Below are 16,402 nucleotides of genomic sequence, written 5' to 3'. Positions count from 1 at the left end.
GCAATTAGAGAAATGCAAATAAAAACTAAGATTTCATCTCATTCCAGTCAGAATGGCAGCTATTAAGAATACAAACAACAATAAGTGTTGGCGAGGATGTAGAGGAAAAGGCACACTCATACATTGCAGGTGGGACTGCAAAATGGTGCAGGCAATCTGGAAAGAAGTATAGAGAATCTTTGGAAAACTGGGAATGGAACCACCATTTGACCCAGCTATCCCACTCCTTAGTCTATACCACAGGACTTAAAACAGTATACTAAAGAGACACAGCCATATCTATGTTTATAGCAACATAATTCACAATAGCTAAACTTTGGAACCAACCTAGATGCCCTTTAGTAGATGAATGGATAAAGAAAATGTGGTATATATACACAATGGAATATTATTCAGCATTAAAAGAAAATAAAACCATGGCATTTGCAGGTAAATGGATGGAGCTGGAGAATATAATGCTAAGTGAAATTAGCCAATCCCCCAAAACCAAATGCCAAATGTTTTCTCAGATTTAAGGATGCTGATTCATAATATGCTTCCGGAGGGTGGTGGTGGTGGTGGTAGGAGGGTTAAATGAACTCTAGACAGAGCAAAGTGGGAAAGGGGAGGGAGGGGAAAGGAGGAGGCTTAGAGGTAGGAAAGTCAGTGGAATGCGATGGTCATCATTACCCTAAGTACATGTATAAAGACATGAAGAATGTGACTCTACTTTGTGTATAACCAGAGATATGGAAAAATTGTGCTCTATATGTGTAATATGAATTTTAATGCATTCTATTGTCATATAAACAAATTAAAATTAAAAAAAAATAATTAGCAGACTTGGCCAATCACTCATAACTTACCTAATTGCATAAAATCCTATCAAAAGATACAAAGAAAAACTGTTCACAAAGGATGAAAGAACTAAGATGAAATGAAAACTACATGCTAGGTAGTTAACAGTACTTAAACAATATGAGAGATGACTATGAATAATTGTTGAAAGCATTAGAGAAGACATATCTGCAAGATGTGTCTTGAGTTCTGAAACAAAAGTGGATAGGAGCCAGAAGCAACATCTATCAGATATACTGGGGAAAATAAAGAGTTTATATAAGCAACAACAAAAATCATACTGCTTTTTAACTTCCTGAAAGGTATGTCAACTAATTTTATTCCTTCTATCAGTATTTCAAGAGTGTATGTTGTATTTGGCTTTTCTATATACCTCTAAAAATTAATCACTTTTATTTGGGAAACACTTCTGTTTTGTTTTTGTTAGGTTTTTATTAACTATATTAGCACATGCATATGTTGGGAAAATACTTAATACTCTCTACCAAGAAATCCCAATGCACACAACTTGGTATAAATTTATGTAATCCTCTTACTATTAATTTAAAATCTAGACTCAAGCTTGATTTCTGTGTAAGAAACAATCAACAGAATGTGATTTAAGATTGTTCAGGAGAGATAATGTTTAATATGTTTTAGAAAAAGAAGATTTAGTGTGGTTATTTTAAATTTACAAGTTCAGAAGGACTCAGCCATAGATGTTAATATAAATAAGGAAACGTTACCAAATGGGAAAAAAATTCTCAAATTTGATGCCAATAGTGGTGTTAGAATTTTCTGTCTTGAAAATTGAGTCATAGCATGATCCTGTCAGTAAAAATTCTTGATATCACTACATTTCAATATTTACTTAAGAGACACAGAGAAGCTAATGTGGTAGTACATACCTGTAGTCTCAGTTACTTGGAAGACTGATTCAGAAGGATTACTTGAGCCCAGAAGTTCCAGGCTAGCCTGGGCAATACAGAGTGACTGTGTCTCAAAAAACAAAACAACACAGAAATACCTGACACAGAGGCTACAGCACATGCCATGCAGAAGAGTGGGAAGCACTAGCCTGGAAAATTAAGAAAGCCCCTCCCCCACATTTAGTCACCCTGGTAAGACACCCTTCTCAAGGTCTTCATTTTGTCATTAAAAAAAATAGTAAAGGAGTTGGACTTGAAGTTGTCTACAGTACTTTCCATAACAGGGTTTTAAGGTACCTTGCAGGATCATCTCAGATGATGTAATACTTATAGCCTGTATTAATGCACTTTTGATATATTTATTATCAGAAGCCATTCACACATAAGAATGAATTAAAATATTAGTTCACAAAAAATCAATATAATCAGAATCAGAGTCATAAAACTTAGCATTCACAGTATTGAACCTAGAAAAAATATAATAAAATGTTAAAATTAAAAGGACATTTGAGAGAGAGAGAGAGAGAGAGAGAGAGAGAGAGAGAGAGAGAGCGCTTCTTATGAAGAAGTGTGTTTCAATAACAACCACTCCCTAACAACTGTGAATTCAATTTGTGAACATACACAATCTGGGGAAAAATTCAATCCAAATGTCAAACACAGCATCAAAAGGATTCTGGAGTTCCTAAAGACACATGTTGAGAAAGAGAAGAACTCATCCCCATTTCCCCATCCTTCAGACCTAAAGGGCAGTATTTAAATTATGCACATCTTTGGCAATATTTTATAGAAAATAAATACCCAGTATACAAGAGAAATTTTAACTCAAATCTTCCTCTTCAACTTGTTTTTTATAGCAGACATGTTAATTTCATCTTGAACATGATATGCCAAATATCCTGAGCTTCCAGGAATGAAGTCATGTAACTCCCCAAGGAATTTCTCCATAGCATCAATTGATATATAACCTACAAAATAAGAAAATACATATAAACTTGCATTTGAAATCTTATCATACTTTATGCTTTTCATTGTCTTTGATTTATTAAAGTTATAATTTTTAAAAAGTGACTTGATGAAAGAACTAAAAGGAAGAAATAATACCAGTGAGAAGATTCTCCACCAAACCTGATCATTATCAGGAACATAGTTCCCCCACCCCAACCTCCTATCATCCTTTAAAACATAGATAATTGATAAGTCACTTTGACTAGTAACAGTGTCATGTCCAGATTGGGACTGGAACATATACGCATTTAAACCAAAATAACTGGGAATAACTGATTTAAAGGATAGTCACTTAGAACTATCTATTTAACTAGCTACCAACAGCACAAACAGCATATCTTTCCTATTAGAACAGACAACTTTTCCTGCACTGCTAACACTAAGACAACAGTCTTTGTAAAAATTTAATGGGGGGGACTGAGGATGTGGCTCAAGCGGTAGCGTGCTTGGCATGCGTGCGACCCGGGTTGGATCCTCAGCACCACATACAAAGATGTTGTGTCCGCCGAGAACTAAAAAAATAAATATTAATAAATTCTCTCTCTCTCTCTCTCTCTCTCTCTCTCTCTCTCTCTCTTTAAAAAAAAAACAAATAGTGGAAGAAAGGTTTATTTAAAAAAAATTTAATGGGAAAATTGACATTATTGCTCAGTCAAGAAAAGTTATGGTGTGAGCAATTTGATGTCATAATAATCTGAAAAAGATATTACTATCAAAATAAAAAAACAAAAAAAGAAATCCAGCCCAAATGGAAAGAGCTTAAGGACTCAATAGCAAAAATTTGATAGCAATCGCTTACTATTTGAGTGATTATATTTTATGTGTCATGCAAATTTTGTGATTTATACTAAAATTGAAATCTAACTTAAAGTAAACACTTAAAAAGTGAAAAAATTCTGGTATAAGTATAATTGAATTTAAAAAAACACTACCATCTAGCTTAACAGGATATCTATACCTACTTTGTTTTAAATAAGAAATTTGTAGTTAATAAGTTAACTATGAATCCAACCATATAAAATTGCTGTTTTAAAAATAACCATCAGTAACCTCACTGAGTACTGCCCAGATAAAAGTATACAAATATCTACCTCTAATGCACCAAATAAAAATGTGGAAGAAAATATCTGCCTCACTCAAAACTATTCAAATACCAGTGGCCACTTTTCAACTGGTTCCGTTAGTTCTATCCTCTCATCACCTTCTCAAGTTCAACTTGTTAGCTGACTTTCCTTTTTGTGGAACACTCAGGTAGGAGACTGAGTGATCTCTGAATAGACTTCTGGGCATCTCTGAATCTTCTTAAATTTTGTATAAAGTCTGTAGTGTATATGTGTGCAAGCACACACACACATGCCTACACACAAGCATGATAAAGAAAGGGGCCTAGGTTTCATCAGACCCTGAAAGAAAATTATTATTGGGGTTTTCCACATAATTCCAAACTGGGATACTTGAAAATACAAACTGATGCCAAACATTCGCAGGCCCTGGGTTTGATCCCCAGACTGCAAATAAAACAAAACAAAACAAACAAACAAACAAAACTGATGCCTGAAAACAAGCATAAGTTGGGACTGTATTTACCCTACCTAGAGACCACTGTTCTAGCACAAAATATGAGACCTATCCTTGGATTAATTTTGCAGGTTAATTTATTTAATATGTAGACAATATCTCTTCCATTATCACATATAATTTAGAGCTCTTACTTATTAGGCATTTGAATTACAACAGCAGCTTTATTCTAAACACTATTTCCTTATTTCTTTTCTAGCTGGGTTTACTCTAAGTTTTAAGTCACCTGTTACCATGTTGTTCACTGGATAATTCTGAAGAGGGAAGTACATTTGCTTTTCTACAACTGGAGTCCTTATAAAATTCTTTTCTATGCTGTAAAGTGAAACATACAGTAAGCCATATATATATGACATTTTATATATATCCCTGAAGCACAATCATTCAATAATTCTTTATAATTAAAAATATATGTTTAGCTATGCTATCAGCAAAAGAAAACACAGTACTCTATTTTAAATGATTACAGCACCTTTGTTATTCAGCATTCAAATAATATAGATACTATTTACTAGTATTTTCACACTTCACAATACCAAATTTAAAAAAAAATGTCTGGGAAGACTATAAGATTCTTGAAGTGATTTTTCAGTTTACAAAAATTAAATCTGGCTCAGGAGGCTGAGGGCCTAAGCAACTCAGTGAGACCTTGTCTCTAAATAAAATATTTAAAAAGATGGGGAGGGCTATGGACATGGCTCAGTGATTAAGCACTCCTGGGTTCAATTCCTGGTACCAAAAAAAAAAAATTTAATCATGTTTATGTGGTCATGTTGCATAATTAGATTTTTAAATTTTTAGAATTTTTTTTTAGTTGTGATGGACACAATACCTTTATTTTATTTATTTATTTTTATGTGGTGCTACAGATCAAACTCAGTGCCTCACACATGCTAGGCAAACGCTCTACCACTGAGCCACAATCCCAACCCCTTATTTTAATTTTGTAAAAGCTGAAATGTTTTCAAGTGAAATATCTTTTTTTTTTTTTGAGATGAGGTATGACTATATCACCCAGTCAAACCTTAAACTTTTAGAATCAAGTGATCCTCCTGCCTCAGTCTTCCAAACTTCTGGGACTACTGGTACACACCAGCAAATATCCTATTTGCTAACTATACAAATAACAGCACTTATCATACTTAGACTACATATATCCAATAGATAATAAATAGTAGGAAAATTAAAACCTTAGTAATTAAGAATAATTAATAAATGGAGTTATCCCTAACTTTATTAATTAAATTTATTTTCTAAAAGTATAAAACTAAATTAATAGTAAAAGTATTATTTTCAAATTTTAAAAATTTAGATTTCACTTAAGTTCTTCCAATGGAAACTATGTATCACTTAGATGAGATCCTTCAAATAAAACAAAATTGTGTTCTTAGAAAAGTCTGAGACTAAACCATCTTTGTATACAAAAGTAGAAATGTAAATTGGTTTAACTTCTATTCAAGGCAATTTGATAAGAACTATCAAAGATACATGCCTTTTGACCTAGTAATTTTTCTTCTAAGAAACTATCCTACAGATATATGCAGACATGCAAAATGACTACAAATAGTGCCAAAACACTGTTTTTAATAGCAAATTAGAAATTATCTAGAAGTCTATTAAAATAGAAGACTATTTAACTATGGTGAAATCATATAATGAATTATTACACTGTACAAAGTGAAAAAGCTTTTTATGTTGTAATATGAAATCACCTCCAAGATACATTGTAAGTGAAAAAGAATACAAGGTGCAAAACAGTGTTTGTAGAGAAAAAAAGAAAAAAAGAAATAAATTTAGATGAATTTGCTAATTTATTTATATATATACACACATATATATAAATATATATGATAATATTGATTGCTTCTATAGTAGTCAGTATATTTTTCTAGTACCCCTTTTTACATATCTTGGATTTCAAACCATGTAAATATATCATCCAAAAAAAAGAAAAACAGTAATAATAAGTAAATGCACATAGCTAAGGAAATTATTTTTTTAAGGAGTAATGAGTCTTGGTTTTAATACTTTGTCAAGTATTAAAATACATAAATAAAGTTATCTAATTTAGCACCTATTCTATTAATGGAATAAAACACATAGTTTAAATATAGATCTTCATGGTGAAGGGTGTAACTCAATGGTAAAGCACTCCCCTAGCATATGTAAGGCCCTGGGTTCAATTCCCAACACCACAATAATATAAAATAAATAAATAAAATAGATCTTCATATATATTTAAAAAAACATGACAAAGGGAAATCACACACAAGTAGGAAACAGATTTATTTTTTAAAAAACTGGAGGAGGCCAGACCTGGTAGCTCATGCCTATAATACCAGCTATTCAAGAGACAGCTGAGACAGGAAGATCACAACTGGAGGAAATGTTACTTGCAAAACAAAAATAAAATTAGATCTTCACCTCATACTATACACCAAAATAAATATCTGCAGAATCTAAAACCTATTTGATCTCTGAATTGGAAAGGCTTTTCTGAATATAGAAGCAACAGAAGAAGATAAGAATAGTGATTAATGATGTAGAAACTAAAAATGAGCATCTCCAAAAAAGAACAAGTCAATAAACCGAAGATACAATTTATCAAATTGACAAAAGAATAATATAGCTATTATAAAAGACAAGTTGATAAGAAAAAACAATAAGATCCTCAATAGAAAAATGGAGAAAGTTTAAAAATAAGCCACAGAAAAGGAAATTCAAAATGCTAGAAAACAAACGAGAAGAGGTTCAAACCAATTAGCAATCAAAGAAAGATGTGAATTAAAACAAGATGACATTTTCATCTATTAGCACAAGGCTTCTTATTGATACTCAATACTGGTAAAGATGTGGTGAGACCACAATGGTAACAGTTTAAATTTGTACTTTTGTGGGAAGCAACTGGCAATATTCATCATGGTCTTTAAAAATAATTATATCTCAGCCAAGGGTGCTGGTGCATGCCTGCAATCCAAGCAACTTGGGAGGCTGAGGCAGGAGATCACAAGTTCAAGGCTAGCCTCAGCAACTTAGTTGAGGCCCTGTGTCAAATAAAATAAAAAGGGATGGGGACATGACTCAGTAGTAAAGCACTCCTAAGTTAAATCCCCAATATCTGTCTATCTATCTATTTTCATATCTCTATATCTTAAATTTCATATCTGAGAATTTACAATAAGAAAATTATAAAAAGTAAAGCAAAATTTATTTTAATTTACAAATAATTATATATATTTGTAGTATACAAATAGATATAGCAAGATTTATTTTCAAAAGATGTTTGTGAAATTGTCATAAAAGAGAGAAATTGTGAATAATTAAAATAAATTAACAAAAAGATGGTTAAACAATATGAAATATCATATGCAGCCATTATAAGTCATAATATCAATAAGTATTTTCAACATGGGAGCTGCCTGTAGAATACTAAATGTAAAATCAAGAGTCAAACTACCTATGCAGAATGACCTCAACTCTATTAAAACTGCGTATATTTGCATAAAATTGGCAAGAAAGGTACTAATGAATGGTGGCATTGATCGTAATTCAAATTTTCTTTAGTCTTTTCCATATTTCCTATTTTGGCAAATTATATGCATTACATTTATAATAACAACTAAAAACAAACAATAAATAAAAGCTTATGCAAGTTTCAGATTTGGGAAACATTTGGGGAAGGGAAAATAGCATAGTGGTTAAGAGTATGGACTCTGGATCAGCTAGACTTGGTCTTACATTCAATTCCACTCCTTGAATGAAACAGGAGAAATTAGCTCTGAAACCATTTTCTCAGTTTTAAATGAGGCTAATAGTATTTATCTCTCTCATAAAGTTATGAGAATCAAATAAAATTCTGTAACCTGCTTAGCTCACCAGTATCTTGTATTTATCAAGTGTTAAATAAGGGTTTACCCATTTAGTAAGTGTTCAATATCACTAATAGTATTCCAATAAAATAAAGGCTTCATAGGTAGGCTCAGGGTATATTTTATTTATGTTCATACTGCACCCTCTGGTGGTTTCACAAAGAAAAGGCTCTAGGCAGACAACAACCTAATTTATAATAATTCATAATTCATAATCATTCATAATTGATATCCTTTTTAAATTTTTGTTTTTGGATTGGACATATTTTCCCCAGACTTATAAGACTTCTCTGCATATTAAGAAAATTAACATTAATGGGAAGAAAAGTTAAAATTGAAAAAATATATAAATTAAGCCATTAAGTTTCATGTAAAGAAACTACTATTTGATCATTTTTATTTCAGCAGTAAAATACCAGATTTTTAAATAATATTCTCCATGAGTATTTGAAAACCACAGAATTGGAAAATATTGAATTAGGACTAGATCATGAATGAGTCTGCATTGATGGAGCCTCTCAGATTTGTACTAGATTTGGTAAGTCTATGTTTGATTGTCTTTTTAAATTTGATTTCTTAAGTTGAAGTCACCACATTATAAACAATTTGGAAAGAAGGGAGGGAAATCACTCACAGCTTTCAAAGTACTGCTAATATTTAGTGTATTTTCATTTAAATAATAATGTAACTGCTGGATGTGGTGGTGCATGCTTGTAATCTCAGCTAAAATAGGAAGGCTAAAACAGCTGAGGTGGGAGAATCTAAGTTCAAGGTCAATCTGAGCAATTTAGGAAGACACTATCTCAATATAAAATATAAAAATTGCTGGGGAGATAGCTTAGATCACCTACCTAACATATATGAGGCCCGGGGTTCAATCCCTAATAACTAAAAAGTAATATTAATGTAACTGTTATTATAACTTTCATAAAATCTTTGTTTCCTTTCTGCAAGAATAGTATAGCAGAATAACTAAACACAGGCTCTGTAATTAAGCTGACCCAGTGCAAATCTTACTTCTACCCCACTTAAAACTTTGGGAAAATTATCTAATTTTCTGTAAATAGGAATGGTAATAATGACAATACCAATCTCATAGGAAGACTGTGAAAATTAAATAGAAACACAATTACTGCTCAAAGATTGAATTGAGTATCAGTGAAGTATACAAATTCAATACCTTTTGGATAATTCTTTTTTGTTCTCTGTTGCTAGTTCACTGATTTTTATTTTATTTGATGCTATTTCCTCAGGCTGCAGATAGCAAAAGAAATCACATTTTTAAAATTCAGCACACCAATGATCCAATCAATACTTAAAAAAAAAAGAAAAAAATTTATATATATCACTCTTGAATACACACACACATATATATATGTACATATACATATATATGTACATATATATATATATTTCAAGAATCATAAAATATTTATACTTTAGGTCCATTCAATTTAGTTTGTTGGAGAAACCTACAAAATTTTGTACATACATGTATACAACTATATGACATATTTTTAGAGATATAAGGAAACCAGAACTTTTAAAATACCAGCTATAATTTATTAAGTGAGTAAATGAGTGAGAATAATGTTATTCTATTTTTAAATTTTTAAAATTTTCTCTAATATGATCATATTACTTTTTAGTAATAAAAATAAAGAAAGAAAAGTGTTACTAATTTTTCTTAAAATCTTGACTTAATCCTGGACTTCCTGTAAGCTATAAATCAAAAACAAGAATGCTGAACAAATATGTTTCTATGTAGAAGTGACAATAGTCAGCTTTAGAGTTGTAAAAGAACTAAAATTATACTAAGGTTTTCCAAAAGATTTTGTGAAAGTGACTCAGGTACTGATATCTATTAAATAGTGTATTTACCTAATATATCATTAGGAAATTTCTATATTTACATCAGAAATCTACTCCAAACAATACTACTATTCCCCAAATTACTTTCCAGACTTATCCTTGTTGTTCCCATTTGATAAAGTACATTTTACTTATATGTTCTCTGTTTTAATCATTTTAATTGGCAAAATTGATCAATACTTTCAAAGAATTGACAAAATCCTTTATAATAATATAATTTCTAGTCAACAGCCAATAAAACATGTTATACTGTTTTTAGCTGTAAAAACATTGGATTGGGTTGAAGCTAAGAAATTTGGTTCCACTTTTGCTAACATATGGTTATGTGAACTAAAACAGGTCTTTTCTTTCTGTTTTCCTATTTGCAATAAGTTTTTTTATTTGTAATAAGTTTTCTTATTTGTAAAACTAAAAATTAATGATCTTTAAGGTTATTTTAAGCTCTATGAATCTGTTACTCAATACTTTGTCCAATAATAACCATTCCATCTTCACTCATCTTCTTGGAAACAAGTCAAAGATTGGGTATTTTCATCTTTAGTACAACACACTATTACTTCCTAGCCAAAGAAACTGAAAGAACTATTATTTTCAGATGATGACAGTTTGAGAAAAAAAATTAAAAGGAATATGAAATATTGTTGAGAGCCACAGCCGAGTCAGGATGGCACATGGCATTTTGCCAGAAGGAGTGGTTGAGAGGTGCTGCCATTAAGATGATGATAATTAAGTTAAGGTGTGTATAATTGCTGTGACTGGATAATGCTGGATTGAAACAGGCTGTGCTTTCAGTTGTATATAGACCCTTGCTGTCTGGCGGATCCGGCAATAGGGCTGCTCCTGCTGCCTCCGGCGCCCGCTACTTTTGAGTTCCAGTGGAGTTCCCATGGAGCCCCAGAGAGGGCGGAGAGAGTTCCCAGGGAGTGCGCCGTGGAGTGCCGGTGGAGTTCGGGCAATAAAGGAGTTCCTGTTTGAACCTATAAGTGCGGCTCGGTTACTTTGAGCCCAGCAAAATATATAAGTCAATCACTTGGCTTTGGGCAAATTATAAAGATTTTATTCCTTTTTATTGTGAAAAAATTTTAACTTACCCAAAACTTTAAAAACAGTATAATACTACATACCTTTCATCTAGATTTAGATTTTTGCCACACTGAGTACCCTCTCTTTTTTATATTTTAGCTGGACCATTGGATAAAAATTGGTAGAAATTGTGACATTTACATTCCTCAGTACCTAACATTAATTTTCTTTAAAAATGTATTATCATACTTAAGAAAATTAATATTAATTTGATATTATTTTTTAGTCCATCAAAAAATTTTTCTAGTTGCTCTCAAGATGCCTTTTACAACCTTCCTGTTGTTGTTTTCAAAAATACAAAATCCACCCTAAGTACATGTATGAAGACACAAAGGATGTGACTCTACTTTGTGTAGAACCAGAGATATGAAAAGTTGTGCTTTATATGTGTAATATGAATTGCAATGCATTCTGTTGTCATATTAAAATTAAAAAATTTTAAATACAAAAGCCAATTGAGTTTAAATATCACATTTGGTTGTTGGATCAATATAGAACAGTCTTCTTGCCTTTTTTGTTTTTTATGACTGTGTAAAGAGTCCAGGTCAGTTAGTTGACTCAAAGTATATAATCCATATTCTGGATTTGTTTGATTAACCCTGAATTAGATTCAGATTAAATGCTTTGAACAAGAATGCTACACAACTAATACTGTATACTTAAATCACACCAGACTGAACATAATGAGAGGTTATTCCAATATTGGTGATGCTGAACTTGATAAGGTATTATCTTCCAGATATGTCCATTTAAAAAATTCATTGCTTGCCTTTAAAATTAATAAGTAATCTCTGGATGACAATTTGAGATCATGGTTTTAGCATCATTTAATGACCCTTGCCAAGATTGATTATTAGCTTGAGGCTATAAAATCAGGATTTTTCTCTGCTGTCATCCCTCCTATATTTTTTAGCTATTATTATTCTGTAATGAAAATGTTCCTTATCCCAGCATTTCTTTCCTTCTTTCTTTCTACCCATTCTTCCTTTCTTCCTCCCTTGTCTTCCTTTTGTCCTTTTTCTTTTTCTGTTTTTGGAGTATCATTACGGACTAAAGGATTCTTTTTTATTTAATGTATCATAATTTATTATTGTCATTATTCTTTTCGATGCTCAAATTATCCAAAGTTAGCAACTGCATAAAGACTTTGAAGTCAAAAGGTAAATTTGAGGCAGGATGGCAAAAACTAAAAAGCAGTATTATGCACAGTTATTGAAGAGTGGTACTCAAAACATTCAACAATTAATAAATCAGAATTGATACCAGCAGTGAGGAACTGGTAAAAATACCATGCATCTATTGTTATCTTGATATTACTGATTGAAGAAAATTTTCAAACTTCTTATGTTAATAGTTTTATTTTTACAAAATACCTCAATTTTAACAATGTGCTATTATAAAAAAGTCAAACCACATAATATTCAATGAAATTAAACCCTTTAAATTCCTTAATCTGGCTCATAAGTACTACATATCACAAGTCAACATTTTTAAAATTACACTGCTTTAAGAAAAATTTGATACTGCAGATTCTAATCAACTACTTTAATGTACTCTTACCTTTTCTATCAGAAAATTCTGGTCTTGTTCCCAAATAAAACTACCAATTTTTCTTCTTATTTCTGTGGTGAGAAAAACAAGTCCAATACTATTTTTTTAAAGTTACTTCTGGGGGCTGGGGTTGTGGTTCAGCAGTAGAGCACTCGCCTTGAACACGCAAGGCTCTGGGTTTGATCCTCAGCACCACATAAATATAAATAAATAAAATAAAGATGTTGTGTTCAACTACAGCTAAAATAAAAAATATATATATTTTTAAAAAAAAGTAAATTCTGAATTTTGCATGAAGTTTGAAATTTTTAGGTCAGCCTTATTTCCTGGTATCAAACTCACCTAAAATACTCATATTGTGATTCATATTGAATCAGATCATTAAGGGACAGCTCAGAAATTTTCATTTCTAACAAACTCCCCAAATGATTTCAATGCATTTTGAGAATCATTGTTGTAGTTTTTTTTTTGTTTGTTTTTCTACTGGAATATATTTGTTCATTAGATGTTAGCATCTCTATTAGGTCAAATGTTATTAAAGAGGATGATTGTCTAATCAAAATTAAAAGTATAAAATTGTGGAGTTTGTAGAGCAGAGATTTTCAAAAATTAATTTATTAAAGGAAAAGATTAAAAAATATATCTAATAGGCAGAAATTTACAATACTTGGTATGTTAAAGGACTGCGTCATCTCCTCAATAATCTCAATAATTTCAATAAGTCTCAAAAGTTTCCAAAGTAGCCCACTAGAGAACAAAAAGGTAGACATTTGCTGTCCAGTATGGTAGCAAGTTGCTAAATATAGGAACTGAGTATTTAACATGTATGACTACTACAAATTGAGATGTGCTGTAAGTAACATTGGATTTTGAAGATCAAATTTTTTAAGGATCAAAAAGAATAAATTATGTCAATAATTTTATATTGATTATATATTGAGACCTCAACATTTTGGATATGTTAGGCTAAATAAAATACTCTTAAAAATATAAATACATATAAATATATTCTTAAAATTAATTTCACCTATTTATTTTTCTTTTTAATGTGGCTACTAAAATACTTAAAATTCACATGTGGTTCACATTCACATCTCACACTTCCAGTAGACCATACTCAAGTAGATAAATATGTATACTTTTTTATTTTTTTAGAATTTTTTTAAAAATACATCTTTAAAAATTTAAGAACATGTTAATATAAGATGCTAATTTCAAAGACAGAATAGAAATGATCATTTTATATCAGATTAGACAGTCATTCTACAATATAAATTCTTTATTAGGTATTCACTAATTGATACAAATAGTTTTTGAATAAATCTATTTAGTCATTATTTGTATAAGTATTTGTAATGATTTGGGAATGTAAGTTATACTTAGGTCTAAGTAGGACAACAAGTATAGAAGAAGCCAATCTTTGGAATTTCTAAATGCTCTTCTATGAAAATGTCTGAACTTTTAAAATTTGTTTTTTAATATTTTAAGTTGTACATAGACATAAAAATTTTATTTTTTAAGTGGTTCTGAAGATCAAACCCAGTGCCTCACAGGTATTAGGCAAGGCTCTTCCATTGAGCTACAACCCCATGCTTTTATTTTAATACTGTCCACAGTGGGAATTTGCAAACAGCTTTCAATTTGTCTTTCCAGAGATAGACACATATCTACTGGGTAATATGTAGGTCAAGAGTTGGCAATAATGCAAGTGGGATATTAAAGTTAACTCAAAAAAGAAAGGGTGTTCCAAGCAGGGCAACCTGAAAGAAAACATTTCAGAAATACTTTATTTATTTGCCATTCCTACATCAAAGGGTTGTTGAAATAAATGTGTTGAAATAAAAATGTGTTGAAACAAAAGCATAAAGAAAGCATAAAAAAAGACAAATATATGAGTTTATTTTCATAACGAATCTTTTAAAAATTCAGAAACATAATGAAAAGATTCAAAACTAGCAAAGAAGACAATATTAAATGCTCACCGTTGGATTCTAGTCAATGAGCATTTGAGAACAAGATCTGTATCTGCCTTACTCACCACCGAATCCCTGTTTCTGCATTGGAACCTGGCATATAGGAGATACTCAGTGAATGTATGAATGCTAAATGAAGCCAGGATAGATACTCATGGCAATCTCATCTGAAGTCCATGGTTTTTCCATTTATGTGATACGAAACAAAAATATTTGAGAACAAAGGTAAGTTGAATTTGGCTGTCTAGCAGGAATTAGCTGGATTTGGCTAACAGAGATTGGTTGAAAGATCTTTGCTAACCTTTTTGTAGACATGAAGGAGGAAGAATGAAATGACCTAAAGCCACCGAGTTTTTAATTTCAGCATTGGCTACTGCAGAGAGATAGTAGGCATGAAAAATTGTAGCATTATCTTCTATGTAATCAAGGCTTTCATATATTCTAAGAGAAAGAAAGGAAATCACTTAGATTATAAAATAAACGAGAATGTATTCAACCTTTCAAAAGAAATAATAAAACAATAGAAGACTGACTTACATTTTTTTTCCCTCCTGACAAAGAAAAACATGGCATATTGCTTATTTGGGGGCCTACATCTAGACAAATCTCAGCTTTAGAGAAGTCATCAATCATTATATAAATTTAGAAACTTGACCTCAGATGATACTGTTTAACGGGACATAATCAGTGGATTGAGAGCCAGCAGCCTGCAAATTTTACCCATAGTCTTTGCTGTAAAGAACTTAGTTAATTCGGAGGTAGGGTGTGGGCAGGCAGTCAGGGAAGCCTTCACATATAGAAAGCAACATCCTTCCTAGATCTGTAAAAAGGTGGAAAGAAGAGGAAGGGCATTAGAGAAAAAAGAATGACAAACACGAAGGCACAGTGACACCTTAGACTGGACTTATGGAAGGAATGAGGGAGAAACTGGGAAATAAACAAGGTGGGCTCTAGCCAAAAATCTAAATCAGTAGGTAATCAGGAAGGGAGAAGGGGAATAGAGGTGGGGAGGCCCGTGAGCAGATCTCTGCTTTACAAACATAATGTGGGAGCAACGCGAAAGGAGATTTTGGAGGACAGATTCCAGGCAAAGGAAGCTCTTGGAAAGCTACTGTGACGGTCCAGGCAAATGAGCCAGGTAATCAGAGACCTCCAAAGACAAGGGCCTTGAGGATGAAAAACAATTACATCTAAAACTGTTTCCAGTCTCCCTCTATCATAGATATTTATTAGCGGGCTGCAACTTCCATCCCTGGGCTCGTCGTGACAAGAGGCACTGCCAGGCGGCTCTCAGGTACCTCAGGGTGTCTGGGTGCGAGGCGTCACAACTGAACAAGAAGTCTGCGGCCCGCGAGTCGCTGACTGTTCCCCCTTCGGCCACTATGGAGACAAAAGCAGAGGATAAGCCCAGCAGGCACGCTAGGACCGAGGCATCAGGAGGAGAGGTGCTCCTCTCCCCGCCTCAAGCACCTCTTGCACCCATCTTCCTACCCCAAAACTGCCTCAGCTCTCGGCTGACGCTACCGCTAAACCAACCGCTCTGCCCTTGAAACATGGCGCTGCCTCCCCGTCGAGGACCTGGGGAAGGGGCCGGAGCTGAGATCGCTGATTGGTCCCAGGTCCCCAGCTGAGCTCGATGATTGGTTCCCAAGAGCAAAGGGCGGGACGCGCCTGAAGTGAGCGCCGCCAGGAGGTTCAGTACCCGACCGCTGAGGTACGGGAG

At 32.5% G+C, this 16,402-nt stretch overlaps 1 protein-coding gene across 1 annotated transcript; it reads right to left on the bottom strand.

The window, feature by feature from the left end:
• Nucleotides 1-2,570: 2,570 nt before the first annotated feature.
• Nucleotides 2,571-16,234, bottom strand: Terb2 (telomere repeat binding bouquet formation protein 2). The gene is made up of 7 exons (XM_026389760.1): nucleotides 16,171-16,234; nucleotides 15,978-16,059; nucleotides 14,981-15,120; nucleotides 12,716-12,777; nucleotides 9,381-9,454; nucleotides 4,558-4,646; nucleotides 2,571-2,713 (listed from the first exon to the last, which is right to left on the bottom strand). The coding sequence occupies exons 1-7, from the start codon at nucleotides 16,232-16,234 to the stop codon at nucleotides 2,571-2,573; spliced, it is 654 nt and encodes a 217-aa protein (XP_026245545.1).
• Between the last annotated feature and the right edge of the window lie 168 nt (nucleotides 16,235-16,402).

This window comes from Urocitellus parryii, chromosome 6, assembly GCF_045843805.1.
Source record: "Urocitellus parryii isolate mUroPar1 chromosome 6, mUroPar1.hap1, whole genome shotgun sequence".
NCBI classification, from domain to species: domain Eukaryota; kingdom Metazoa; phylum Chordata; class Mammalia; order Rodentia; family Sciuridae; genus Urocitellus; species Urocitellus parryii.
The sequence above is the reverse complement of the archived record's forward strand: the minus strand, read 5'-3'. Positions and strand labels throughout refer to the sequence as shown.

Coding starts and splice junctions, on each gene's coding strand:
- Terb2 (XM_026389760.1), bottom strand. CDS start 16,234: ATGTTTCAAGGGCAGAGCGGTTGGTTTAGCGGTAGCGTCAGCCGAGAG. Junction 15,121..15,977: donor TCGCACCCAGACACCCTGAG/GTACCTGAGAGC, acceptor TCTTTCTCTTAG/AATATATGAAAGCCTTGATT. Junction 2,714..4,557: donor AGTGAACAACATGGTAACAG/GTGACTTAAAAC, acceptor CTTATTTTGTAG/GTTATATATCAATTGATGCT.